Source organism: Anser anser, assembly GCF_964211835.1.
Source record: "Anser anser genome assembly, chromosome: 3".
NCBI classification, from domain to species: Eukaryota; Metazoa; Chordata; class Aves; order Anseriformes; family Anatidae; genus Anser; species Anser anser.
The window spans coordinates 114,124,314-114,138,794 of NC_139722.1; the positions used below are offsets into that span (position 1 = coordinate 114,124,314).

Consider the following 14,481-nt stretch of genomic DNA (forward strand, 5'->3'; position numbering starts at 1 on the left):
AGTTCCTTCAAAGAGAAGGGAGAGGCTATCTTGGCCTTTCCCATGGACATTTTCACCAAACTGGAAGGCTGGAGATGTGACATAGCTGCGCCTTTCCGAGTCAGGAATGGATGGCGCATAGACTGAGAATAACACAAGAACGGTAAGAACTCTTCAATGTATTTTTTATTTTCTCATATATCCTTTGTTAAGCGAAGTAGTTGCTAACACAAAGAAAATTAGTTTATAATGGCTGCAAAATGTGTTGTACTCTAATAATGAAAGTGTGCAGTTTGATACAGCTTTGTAAAAAAAAAAACAAACACTACAAGTTAATCAGATTTTATGCAAGAAATTCTATTTAGAGGAAAGGATCTCATTTATAATTCAGTTTGTTACTAAAGAACACAAAAGTTAAAGTTACATCCTGCAGTAAATTTGAGCAGAAAACTGCAACTATTTCTCCAAATTATAGCTGCAGCTCTTGTAGGCTTCAGTGCTAGCTGTAAACATATTTGAGGTGTAAGGGATATTCTTAAGAAATTATTACTCTAAATCAAGGTTGTAAACAGTTTTAAAGAAATTGGTGTATTAGTTACTGAGTAAGAGATACAAACAAATCCCTTGACTTTGGATCATGTTAACTTATTAATGTTCATATGCAATGATTTGCTCTTCAGTAACTACAACAATATTGACTAAAAGCAACAGTGTGGGGAGACAGGCATGAACAGTTCCAAGGGAAGTGACATAGGAAGAGGTGCTCAAAGATGACTGAAAATGATGATAAAAGAACAACAGCTCTCCAAGTGCTGAATACAGATGAACAAGGAAGGAGGGGGGGGGAAAAGTTTATTTAGGAAACCCTACCCTTTCTCATTAATTTTCTACCTCTGGTTCAGCTAGATTACTCCCCAACATACAACTTAACAACAATAATACACCATTGTTTTCCTTGTACTGTACTGTATATGCTGTACTTAGAATGTGGTATCTATTAACAGTGTCTGACCAAATAGATTTCAGCTACTATATAAGCTCTGTTCATTGAACAAGCTAATTTTACTCTGCAAGAGTTAAACACTTCCTTTCAAAATCAGAAAATATTTGCAGACCTAGAAGGCTACAAGAAGACTTTTTAAATGAGCACATCATAGAGCTTGTAACAAACATCCCAATATAGTATAAAACTGCAGCATGGGAAGACTTACTTCTGCAACCTTACTTACAGAAGTATTTCCCTGGTGCCTGCTAACTGCCTTTACAAAACTTGCGGCCACGGCCTTGCGTCGCTGGCAGTGCCATCAGCTAGCGCTGGCATTACAGACTGTCCCTCCTCTCTGCATCTTCAGAGCTGGAGGTGGTGGCAGAGTAAACTGCCTCCTCTCTCTGCCCCAGGCAATCCTCCTGGTCTGGGACAGCGCTGACCCGCAGTACATCTAGATACAGGAGGTAGTCCTGGAGACAGGCCGGCAGCGGCAAGTCCCGGATGAACCGGTCCGATCGGAGGCGTTCGCTCGTTAAAATGGACCGGATCTCAAGACGACACAGGTGAGACAGGGAAGGAATGAAGGCTGAGAAATACAAAACAAGTCAAACGGTGAACAGAACCATGGGATTACACTGCTTGTCTACTTAGTTTACATAGATCCCTCTGAAATCCCCCAGTCTCAGCCAGGTAACAAGGCAGAATTATTGACTGTGAAGGACATGTCTCTGCTACAATCAGCTTTTTTGCTATAATATTAACTGCAATCATTTATGCACCTGCCATACTCATCCTTCTCTATTGAAATACAGAACTTTAGGGGACTATACGTTTTGTAAGCCTTCAGGTGGAGGTATGAATGTCAGTTCTTGAATTTTTCAGCGTGAACCCTTCATTTTTAATTTCCTGTGCTCACTCACACGACCAGCTTATCCCAGTTAGAATACTTAATACTCCTCAAGGGGGAAAGCCTCAGCACAGCAGCTGGCCTGCTTGCCCTGACTGCTCTTGGCTGAAAGAATGAAAAAGTGAAAACAAACTGTCTTCCCACCTTCTTCCTCTCTGCAGGTTTGGTTAGTATTGCTATTTGTAATAGATAATAATAATAGTAACAATATATTATTATATCATTAAATATAATACATGTAATACTTAAGTTACAAATATTACTATTTGGTTACAGGGTATTAAATACTATTACAACACAAATACATTTATTAACAGCAAAGGAACCACAAGAACTCCAAATAAATTTCCCCAAATAAAGCCTTTTTTTTTAAAACTCCAAAAATATATCCTCATTAGCGTTAAATATTCCAAAGAAAGTCTTATTTAATAATATTAATTTAGACATTTTCAAAATTATTGTAGCCAATTTAAAGAAGAATATGCTTTAAACCGAGTCACTAACATATCTGAGCAGTTTTTCAGTAACATAATGTATAGGTCACAGTGCAAGTTCCGTGTTAAAGCTGCTTTTCTGGAAGGTGAACACATCAAGCACTGGACAATCTGTTATTGAATCTTTTTGGCTGACCTTGTTTCAATTATAGGAGTGATAATGAACTTCCAGATTTACAGGTATTTAGTGTGATGATATAGATGGCTTTTATTTTAATTACTGTCAATGCTTCCAAGACAAGATAGACACTTTGTTAGAAATACAAATGAAATTTAAAAGCAAAGTCAGTGGGATATTGTCTAGAAAATGCAACCAAGTAATACTGATAATCTTCCCTTAAATCTTCCCAGAAGAAGATCTTTAGGAAGATGCAGTACTAACTTACAGTCGCTGCCCATATTTTATAGCATGCTTGTTAATTTGAAGTGGAGAAGATAACCCAAATTCAAACACATGATCTATGAATTGAACAATGAAATGAGTAAAATTCATTCAGATATGTTTTGTTTGCTTGTTTTAGGTAACTATTGTTTCTGCTGCCCAGTTTCTGGACAAGCAGTATCTACTGACTATTTGACCTTCTTTGCATTCATGCGTTAGGACAAAAAGCTGTTTCCCGCTTACATCCTGGAGATCAGTATATACAGAGACTTATTTTTCCCTAATTGTTTTGCTTACCAAAATGGCTCTTGGGAGTCCAGCTGAATTTCTCTTTGTAGTCTGAAAGGTCTCGTTCGACAGCTGGGGGAAGTCTCTTCCAGTTTGTGAACTCCAGAATGAAATTAAGGACATCCTCACTCACAGAGTAAATCCTGCACAACGCAAATCCGTAAGATATCACTTTACACAATAGCATAAATATAGTAATAGAAGTAACACCCAGAAAGCTTCTTGTTTCTAACAAATCTGTAACAATATATATTCCAAGTACAGAAATAGAAAACCATTAAATAGAAATTCAAAGTAATTCTGACGGCATGACTCCTTACTAACAATTTTATCTTCCTCCATTACTTTTTTTTCAGAAGTAAGCTAGACTGCAGGAGAAAAATACCTGTTCTGAAATACAAATGCCTTGGTAAAAGAGAGCACTCTTCTCTGCACTTATTTCTTATTCAATTTACACCTAAATTCTAGTTAAGATGGTGAGACACCAGGGCATTAGGAGCATTACCATCATGTTTGAGGAAAAAAACCAACATAGCAAATATTTAGCTACTTATTTAAAATTAAACAAACCAACAAAATTTGCAAGTGTTCCAAACTCTCCTACATTTCATTTCTTTAGAATGTAGGAAGAACTTTTAGCAATAGTTTAACTGGATGGAGCTTATAAGGAGGCTTAAAGTAACAGCAGGTAAAACAGCTTTTTTAGTACTACACATAATGAACAGTCACGCAATTTCATAGAAAAGCTTCTTATCTAGATATATACAATCCTGAATTTTCATCTAAATGGAGATATAAAATGCTGTAAACACACACAAATACTAAACATTTTTAATACACTTCCTTTTTTGAGAGAGTCACGTCAAAAATATTTTACGTCCTTTCTAGTTTTTATTATTTCAGTTTCCAACATTGAGATTTCACATTTGGCTGAACTTTTATACACTTACTGAAAAGCACCCAGGAGCGAGGTCGGACTGCTTGGCCTTCTTTAAGAGAAGGGTGACTTCACTTTCCTGCTGGTAATTAAAAATGCCAATGCTCTAGACTGACCTGTTTATAATTATACAGATGTTTTGCACAATGAGCCAGGGACAGTTAATCAACCTTATGCCTATCATTGTTCTATTATCCTCCTGTTACTTTCCAAGACAGAATAGTTAATATTGAAGTTAAGCTCACAAAAACATCAGTTCTGTAGATTATGATGTAAAATGCACTATTTTTAAAAAGTGGGTATTTAAACAAAAAAGTAAACTTTGTAAAAGCAGTTGTAGATAACAAAATAAGAAAAAGCATCTCCTATCATATAAATGCACGTTTACTCCCTGAATTGTCATCTTGTAGTGTTTCTACTTATGCAGTCTCTTAGTCTCCTGTGTATAAATATGATATACAAAACTGCAGACATGCCCAGCTTTACATATGCTCTTCTACTGCTCAGCACATCATGGATGCTAATGAACAAGAGAATCTCACTAAGTCATAAATGAATGTTTTTTAAAATACTGAGAGCATAACAATGTAACATTAGCTGAAATATAAATTGGTATTTAAAAACTAAGTAAATCTTAAAATCGTACTCCTTTCATACAGTTAAGTAATGCATGCAATGACGTTACAGAGCTTAAATCATCTTGTTAACCAGTCAGAAGTATGAAGTTGATCAAATCTAAGCATCTTTTCCATGGACAGGAAAAAAAAACAGAAGGAAGTAACAAATACTTCATAATTTTATGTACATGTTTAACTTTGCGGTGCCTAATTAAATATAAACCAGCACGAAGCAGTTACTTATACACAGAAGAATACTTTTGCCACAATATTTTGTTTAACACAAGCTCTAGCTCTATCCCTTTCCTTTGCGCCTAACCTCAGGCCACCTTCACCTTCCACTTGTTTCCTATCCCTCCTAACCTTTCTCAGTATTTGAAATTCTTCCTATGATTCCTGTATTATACATAGAAACTCGACTTGCAACAAAACATGGATGCTTTTAAGAAATACTGAATTTAAAAAGCAAGAAAAGATGCCTTTCTCTAGGGTAGGAATAGAACAGTCTTCATTCTGCCATCTTCCTAACAGCCATTTGTTTTACTCAATCCAGCCATTATCCATGAATCTTATTTCAGACCTTCCCTAACCCTTGCCATTCCTGATCATGACAACTGATAATCACTAGCTCTCAGCTGGAAGCACGTGTTAAACAGCATTGGCAACAGCTTTACAGATTAACATACAACATTTAAGAAAAAACAAGATAACATTGTCTGCTTACCAGAACCTGAACAGCAAATTCACTGGATTAAAACCAGCCAAGAGCAGGTGGGGCAGCCATTCCTTGTACTCCTCATGTGCTTTAACTGCGTAACTTATGAACTCTGATAACTGATCGCCAGAAGGCAGTGAACAGCCCAACTTCAAGAAGTGTCGAAACAATGTGAACTTTTCATGGCACAGGCAATATCCCAAATTGATCCCAAGCAGCGTGATCCCGTATTTCAGAAAAATACCAATTAAATTAAAAAACCTACAAGCAGCACACATGGAACAGGACATCCCATTAGTTTTTCACAGAAAAGCATCTGACTTTTTAACTTGTTGCCAGTGAGAGAGCATACTTCCTCTATCAGAAATCCCCACAAACCCAAAGAAAATCACACCAGGCTGACTGCAATTGTTTATAGAAAGCATCAGTTTAAACCAAAACTGGTTTAGGAGACCCTGGTCCTTATATTTAACACATTTGTTGGTTCTGTCCTGAGAAACCCATGGTTTCTTCCAGCTTCCAACTCTTCAGAGCAGGACTTTTTGTTAAACAGCAAGCACCCAAAGTCATCATTTATCGGTATCTGTAGCCAGAGGCATTGCCACGCCACCGATCTGCCCATCTGCCAAGTGCCCTTTACAAACAGAAGGCACTGTGCTCATCCACCTTCAAAAAGCCATGTGCGTTACGTAGACAATTACATGCAAATACCAAATGATTGCACCCCACAGCTCAGGGACCACCCTAATGGCTGCACATTTTAAGGGTTTACATGCAGCTCTATTTGCAGGAAGCTCTGCAACCCACTGAAATAGCGTATTGGGAAAATAAAAAAATATGTTAGTAAAATCAATTTATTACCAATTATAATAGGCACAAATATTCAAATGTGTTCAGCAATCAAAATCTCAGCCAAGCTAGTTCTTTAGCTTTATCCAGGGAAAATAGGTATATCACCTCAAGACCATCATTTTAAATGAGGGCAGGCTTTCTCACAAAAAGTAATTTCTCAAATAGGCTGTACGCCTGTGTTCAAACTTCAGTTAGTTATAGCGGTCGGGGCACCAAGATACATCTCCTCTTATCTTTGTATTTTGGCCAAGAAGGTTTGCAGGTGATGGGTTTTTGGAACTGTTGAAGTATTGCATGCTTTGATTTTTCTTCCTTAAATAAAGGAAATCAGAACAGGTCATACGTGGAAAACAAGAATCAAGAATAAGAAACTGAAATCATGGGTCACAAATGTAAGGTAGCCACAAAATCTCCCTATATTTTTGCATCTACTGCATAATGTGCAGTTTAATACATTTTAATGCCCCCCACCCCCCCCCAGTGAACAAAATTCAAAACTACCAGAAGTTCACGAATTTGAATAACAGCACAAGCAACTAATTTTGATCCATGAACGTGAAACGCTCTGTTAGAATCTGAGTTTTAAGAAAATTTCAAAGTCTCTGTGAAGATACTTTCTTTAACGAAGCACACTGGGCACGTAACATTACTTCAGGTTAATGTTCCTGAGGAGGACTATCTACAAAGGGCCAACTAACTTGAATTCCGGCAAAATATTAGACGGTAGACAGCAATGAACTGAATTTTTAAAAAGTTGTTTTCAAATGGATTCTCTACCACATTAAAATTTCTCCATTGCCCTAAGGCATAAAGCAGTATCAGGTAGTTGTCCTCAATTAGAATCTAAAACATTAGAGCTCTGTGCAAAGCTCAGCACTGCCAGGAAGTGACCCAGATTTGATTCTCGATCTTGCTTTGAGCTGTGTCAGCATTTAGTCCCTCATGTATTTTATACACTGAATCACTCTGGGAGAAGGAGAAGGCGAACTTGGGGACATCAACATCTGGATATCTTAGAATAATAGCCCACTCTTCCACAAATTAATTTCCCACAGAAAAATGAAGAAGCAGATTCATTACTAAAGGAAAAAATCAACAAGAAGTTCATTAAGAACAGCTCACAGACATACCGTACGCATACAGAGCGGTAAGGCTCTTATACCTTACTATTTTTCCTCTACTCTGACAGCCTTTGCATTATGAAGTAAGCATTATTTTATTTCCTGTTGAATACCAGGGGTGTGCACTATCTACCAGATATAGAAAGAAATGGGTCATGATCTCGAATTATTTATCATTCCATTTTCAAGTCCTCCTTACAGCTATAATGTTGAGCTTATTAATTCTGCTAGTCTTACGCACAAGACTGGCATACAGAAAATAAAAATTTCCAGTAATTCATCTTTACCAAAAAGCATTTAGCTAATTAAGAGTCCTCTGTATTGAATTACAGCATCAAGTCATGTTCCCAGAAGACAGAGGTGTGTCAATAAAGCCTCTTTAAAAAAGGAGGCTTTTTAAAAAAATAAAGCACATAAAATAAATTTAAATAAATAAAGCACAAAAGTGCAATTATGTTCTACAGGAGTTCTCTTCAAAGAGCAAAGCTTCCCCTAGGAGCCTTCAACAACAACCCCACATACCATCGTTGTACTTACGGTTTGATTCTGCCAGCTCACGAGTTGAAGAAAAAGGGCAGGGAAACCCCACACATTTAAAAAAATAGTTAAATAAAAGACCAGCAGAGTTATGAATAATTTCAAAATAGAAGAGTTATACTTACTTTTTTTGGAAAACCATACACAAGGGTGATCTGCAGTCGAAGCTAAGGCACTCCTGAGCATCTGGACTGTAGCCTTCTTTAAGTAACATTTCCAAACATTCTTTATTACCTCCATATACTGCTGAGTACACAGGGCTCACTTTGCCTTTTTCTTTGTCACAAATCCGGTCAGTAATTGGTATTAGCATCTCTAGTATACTGCAAATATTTAAAAAACACTATTTAACTGCGTGACCTTATGCAACGATTACATTTCAAATGTATGGTTATTTTTCATATGGTCATTACAACTCAAGAAAAAAACCCTACCTGTTTTTTCACTGCTTAGTTTGCTTTGAAGAAGAACCATTGTCATTTCATACAGAGACTCGTAACAGTATGCTTCCGCATGGATTTACACTGATGATGGGCTGAAAAAACTGCACTGCCACGTACAGACTCAAGTGCCTCTAAAATCTTGTATTCCGTTATTCGAAAGAGGCTACCAATACATACATTTTAATTCAAATGAGAGACTTATTTCCTATTTTCCAACAATCGTTTTTACAACAATAGAGTACCTCTGGTGCACATTTAAAACTAGACTCCTACAAAGTCTGGAAGTGAACTCAATATGCAAGTTGCAAATAAAATGAGTATTTCCTTCTGTTCGACAACACTCACTGAGATACTGAAGCAGAAAAATCAGTCTATTTCACCCTCCACATCCTTCCCAGCTAATGAGAATTACAGGGTAAACACCAGTTCCTTTGCTACGAGAATTTATTGATGCTGCTCAGACTGCCAGTTACGTAGTGCTGCGACAGCTATGAATGCAGCATTTGATTTGAAGACATTCCTAGCGTTGACATTTTTGCCAACCCATCTTCTGCTTCTGATAAAATGAAGAAAAAGCAGCTCAGTATCTGAGCACAGTCTGCCCTCCTCATCAGTTTGAGAAGAGGCATCAAATTGACACCCAAAGTTCAATGACAGCTCAGTTCATGAACCTCTGCTGTCAACAGTTACGATCAAGTACCTACTGCGAGACCTGCAGTTAGCATCATCGTTAGTACAAGTGCTGTCACGCATGTGCAGCCACGGGGTTCCTGACAAATGCTTTTCCACAATGGCCCGTTACTCCAGGAACTTCTTTCCACTCTTGATTTTCAGCTGCAAAAGTGACTTATTTCATCGGAATTGAGCAAAGCTAGAATAAGAAGGACTAAAGGAACTGTTTTGTGGCTTTCAGTTTCTTCCTGGTTCAGCTAATTCATTATTTGCATAAAATTACTTCTGCTACTTCACAGACACAACTGTAATTCTAATTAAGAGCTGTTAAAGTCATAAATGAATCATATGCTACTGTTCTTTACGTTTTAAAATGCACAAATAGCATGGCCACTAACTGAATTAGTATCTGATTGAGGACTGTGGAAACCCTTCTAAAGAGTTACTCAGTTATGGATCAGACCCCGATTAGAAGGTGACTTCAAAACAGTTGATCACTGCACTGGGACTAACAGACATTTAAAATATGAAAAGGTTGAGAAATTCTAAACTACAAATCAGCTTGAGAACTCATTTATCTTCCTTTTAGAGCTGAATATCCTCTTTGTTGATTAAGCTTTTAATACCAGAATGCTTTGTCTGAACGTATTTTTGATCACCTACTTTTTATGGCCCATTTCAGCTGCTGCGTGAATAGGTAACTGCCAGTTATCCTCGTTGCAGTAGAGGTTTGGATCTGCCCCTTTTGACAGTAAAAGCTCCACACACTTGGCATGGCCCTCCTGCGCAGCAATCAGTAGCGGAGTGGCTCTGTCTTTGGCCTGACAGTTGATGTCTGCGCCTGACATAAATTCAACACTTGAGATTACTCAACACAAAACAAACAAGTTATTCACTTAATTTGGGTTACACATGCACTTAGACACATGAAAGTTGTTTGCTATCTGGATGAAACTACTGCTGACACTTTTATGACCAGATGTCATCAAAACAGTGCTAATGTAGTGCTATTGAAGGTTTTTTGAAAACCCTGATGATCCTTACTTTTTTTTTTTCCATAGTTTTATTATTTCCTACTATCACTTGATGAAAACAACATCAAATTCCTAAATAAGCTTTTAAGTAATTAAGGTAGTTTTGCATACCTAACTGTAACTACAACTATATTACATTATTTAAATGTGAAGTTATGAAGTGTAAAAGTGGAACTAAAATTGTATCTGATGACAGGCTGATGCAAGCTTAAAAACAATAAAGCCAAACAAAAGACTGCAATTACCATGGTATACAAGCACTCTTAAGCTCTCCAGCTTTCCATACTGAGCAGCAACAAACAAAGGTGTAATTCCAAAATCGTCCTTACACTCGATGCTTGCCCCTTTCTCCAGGAGTATTTTAATTATCTCAGTGTATCCCTGAAATAAATATTTTTATTCTTAACAACAACAACAGACGTGGAATTGACATAATCTGCTCCCCCCCCCATTCTAAACAGAAATCAGAAAAAATGCAATATATTCTAGAGATATACTGGAAAATTAATGTTGGAAAAAATTAAATGATTTATTTTTTCACATTTGTTCATTTACTTAATAAATACAAATGGAAATTAAATTAGTTTATAGAACAATTGAGCTAATATATTTCCATGCTAGAAACATGTCTTATATCTCAGTGATCGGGAAATACTAAACAGAATTCTTTCTCAAAAAAATCTTGTAACAGATACAGTCAGTGAGCTTGTAAGTGCATGCAATATTTGTAATAGTTAAATAATTATTGCTTCCCAACATCAACATGTCACGTAGTTTCATCATATCATATCAGATACACTCTTCTGTACATTGCATGTACATGACTGTTAGGGTAGGTTAGGAAAAAAATCATCTGATAAAACGGCAAAAAAATACACGAACTACCACTCAGAATACACCAGTTACATGGCAATGGTATGATACACTTACAGGTTACCTGAAAAGCAGCTTGGTGCAAAGAATTCCACCCAGACCAGGAATGAGGTCCTTCAACATTTGCTCCATGTTGGAGCAGAAGCTTTACAACCTCTACATGTCCGTTTTCAACAGCTTCAAATAAAAGAGTAAAACAAACAAAAAAAAACTTATTAAGTTAAAGAACTCATTGAAAATCTCAGATGCTCTCAACACTAAGTTCCTGACACAGTAATCCTAATTCTTTTATACTTGTATTTGCTTACTTGCCTTTTACATTTAAACTGCAAAACACAGATGCAGAATGGAAATTCAGTCGCAAAATGTCTAGTTAGATGTGTTAAAATCCCACCCCCATTGCACCAATATGGACAACAAAAGCAAGTTTCTCTCCTGTGAATCTGAGACAATTCCGCAGCTGGAAGCTAACTGAGACAGCTGCAGTGGCCTCCTGAACTTAGGAAGCCCACTGCTATGTTCCAACAACTTCCTCCAAACTCAAACTTGTTATAGAAAAGTTTAAAACTGTGGTTTAACGTCTATATAAAATTCATTTATAAATTGTACGTTTAGTTTACACAAGTATATTCGTAGACAAAGCCTCCCTTCAGTATCCTGACTCATCCTTGTATTTCTCCCACCACCAATTCTGCCAAAACACAATTCTTGTGTACCAGTGAGTGCTTGATATGGTGATAAATCACGTGTGAATCATCACTATTTTTCAAATATTCATGCACATGCTTGCAAAATGGGTGCCTCTGGCTTGCAGTACTCAGTGTCCAACACTGAACTGTGCCATAGCCTTATTCCACACTCTGGATACCTGGCCATGAACTTTTTCTGTTTTGAAAATCCCTTGGCTACACAACCCCAGGACTGTTCCTTGGTACAGTCTCATCTATGTAAGCACTTAGACATACTGTTAATCACCTCTATCCAGTGTGCCTTTAACGAAGATTTCCCCACAAGTGCTGCCTGCTACAGATTCTTTTAAATAAATAACCTATTTAGTTGTTTAAAAATAAAGTGCCAATAGACTTGTAGATAAAAGTTAATGTGGCAGTCATAGTGTGTGTAAAACAAGAAGCATATTTATTTCGATAATTTGTACTCTGAGGATTCACTACAGAAGTCTTAAGCATTTAAAGATGTAAACAAAAACTATAGAAGATATTAAACTAAGGAACGTTAGTTGTTGAACTACCAAATGAAAATCAGAGAAATTGTTTTAGCAATTTTACATGTCCTATTACAAGAAGTTAATATGCCTGGAACTTTATTTATTAGACAAGTGATGTGCTTAGAAAAAATTACTCTCATTCTGCACAAGCCTTGTTTACCACCATAATGCCCCATAGCCACCACAGCAAACCCTACTGTATTTTAACATCATTCACATACTGTTTGAGGTGTATGAACATGAAACTGAATTTATATTTAGTTAAACATGGTGTAGAACTTACTATTTTCCTTAGCTCGGTAAAAAAAAATAACTTGCCAATCAATACAAAAGGTGTAAATATCCCTTCCAGTTCTGGTTTATGTACATTAGAAAGACAGACATAAGAATAATAACTTATTTGTCTAATTAGTATCTTAGTGGTAATACGCATGAAGCATCCATGAATTGGAGATCAAAAGCATAAAGCCTTCAGGAAGATTTGAAGAACTACTGCCTCTTTCTGAACAGTAAGATCTTCATCGTTAACATTATCTCCTCAGATCAGGTAAGTCAAATAAATGGAGAGTGAAGGAGGGAAAGAAGGGGCAGCGCATTCAGCTTTGAAGCTGAAAGCAATTCCTAGACCTACCCCACCTCTGAGCGCAAAGCATAGTATTTAGGTTACAAAAATAGGAAACATGATAGAGAATAAACTCTGGAATATACCACAACTTCTCCCCACATATCCGTCAGTCTAAGATTTCACAAAAGCATGCATCACCTAGGAAGAGTGCGGTGGTTGCCTCAGTGGTAACTTCATCAGCATCGACTCCAGCTTCTAGAAGAACACCAACGCTTTCCAAAGACCCACAGCGTGCAGAAAGGTGCAGTGCACCCATTCCTTCAAACGTCTTTGAATTTATGTAGTTGTCAGATGGAGCTACAGATTATAACAATAAATTGCAATAAATTGCAAAACACGGTTCTTAAAATAATTTAAAATAACTTAAAATAACTGAGTTATTGGAGATGTGAGGCCTGCAGCATGTCCATGAACATGCTGTTGGACTCCTTCAAACAGCAGCATTAGTTATTGCTGGCCCAAAGCATATACCTACCTTGGACTGAAAAGATAAAGTAAAACCAGTTGTCATTCACAGGCTACAACATGGCCACTTTACCATATCTAGTCAATATCTACGAAACAAATTTACAAAAGAACACAATAATAGAAACCTACTTTTTATTTTATTTCACAGGGGAGTTTAGTAGCAATTTGAACTATTTCATGTATTTTTTTCCTTACCTGCATCAATTAGCAGCCTCAGACATTCACTGGAATTGTGAGCTGCTGCTTCGTGGATTGGCATCCACCCCCTGTTATCTGGGACATCAAGACTGTACCCCTGTTTAATCAGTTTTCTCAGCATTTTAACGTTTCCTTCTCTTGCTGCGAGTCCCACAGTGGAACACCGATCAGAATAAGCCTCCGTGAAATCCATCCTTTTGTTAGATTAGGTCTGTGGTAGGAAGGGGAAGACGACAAGGAGAAAAGAAAGTGGTTGTCAGTACAAGACGTACACAGATTGCAGCAGAGGTAGCTTTCAACACAGGGCCAGGAACACCCTGAATAAACTACAAAGCAGAGCCTTAGAGCAGCAACCCCTGAGGAAGAAATCTTGGCATTTCAAACCGCTCGAGTTAGGAACCTCAATACAGACAGAACCCATCACAGGAACCATGCAAACCCACAAAAAAAAAAAAAAGACTTGAAACACTTCCATGCAGATTTAATCCTCTACCTCCTCTTCTGTCCTAAAAAGAAACAAAAAAATACACAAAAAGACTACATAATTTTACAATTTTGTTTTTAAGACACAATCAGAAGCTGAATTATCTTTAAATAAAAAATAATTTCTAGACCTACTCCACCTCTGAGCACAAAGCATAGTATTTAGGCTACAAAACATGAAACATGATAGAGAATAAACTCTGCAATACACCGCAACTTTTCCCCACACATCAGTCAGTCTGAGATTTCACAAAAGCATGCATCACCTAGGAAGAGGTGAACCTAGGAACCCATAAGAACCATAAGGAACCCACATCGTGGCATCACTTCTGCACAATGACCGCCTCGGTGCAGATACAGCTGTAAAGCGGGTGATAGTGCTGCTATGCGTTACCATTTGCTGTTTCTTGAATTCTCGGGCGCGTCCTAAGCGTGTGGTGCTGGCCTCCAACCCTCAGTTTGAGGCACCTAAGGCTGCTTCGCTATCTTCCCAGACGGGCCGGAGGCGGTGCCGCTGGGTGAGGCGCGTTTGCAAGCCCAACGCCCCGCGGGCACAGGGAGCCGGTCAGGAAGCTGCCGGGGCTCTTGGTCCGCTTGCCGGCCCAACCGCGCCCGCGCCGCCCGGCTGCGCGGGGCTTTCTGC

General features: G+C 37.8%; 1 protein-coding gene across 4 annotated transcripts in view; it reads right to left on the reverse strand.

The window, feature by feature from the left end:
- Window positions 1-147: 147 nt before the first annotated feature.
- The window catches only part of ASB3 (ankyrin repeat and SOCS box containing 3), a 32,038-nt gene continuing 17,704 nt past the window's right edge, over window positions 148-14,481 (reverse strand). For 2 of the 4 annotated variants that reach the window (XM_083832305.1, XM_083832304.1), the window contains exons 3-11: window positions 13,353-13,566; window positions 12,828-12,986; window positions 10,904-11,016; window positions 10,212-10,347; window positions 9,596-9,773; window positions 7,943-8,140; window positions 5,317-5,568; window positions 3,048-3,181; window positions 148-1,553 (exon numbers count right to left, since the gene is read on the reverse strand). In XM_083832305.1, the coding sequence (XP_083688431.1) occupies window positions 1,300-1,553; window positions 3,048-3,181; window positions 5,317-5,568; window positions 7,943-8,140; window positions 9,596-9,773; window positions 10,212-10,347; window positions 10,904-11,016; window positions 12,828-12,986; window positions 13,353-13,548 (1,620 nt within the window). In that variant the 5' untranslated portion in view covers window positions 13,549-13,566 and the 3' untranslated portion in view covers window positions 148-1,299. Of the gene's footprint in view, window positions 1,554-3,047; window positions 3,182-5,316; window positions 5,569-7,942; window positions 8,141-9,595; window positions 9,774-10,211; window positions 10,348-10,903; window positions 11,017-12,827; window positions 12,987-13,352; window positions 13,567-14,152; window positions 14,449-14,481 lie in introns of those variants that run through there. The other 2 variants (XM_083832307.1, XM_083832306.1) reach the window with 2 other exon arrangements.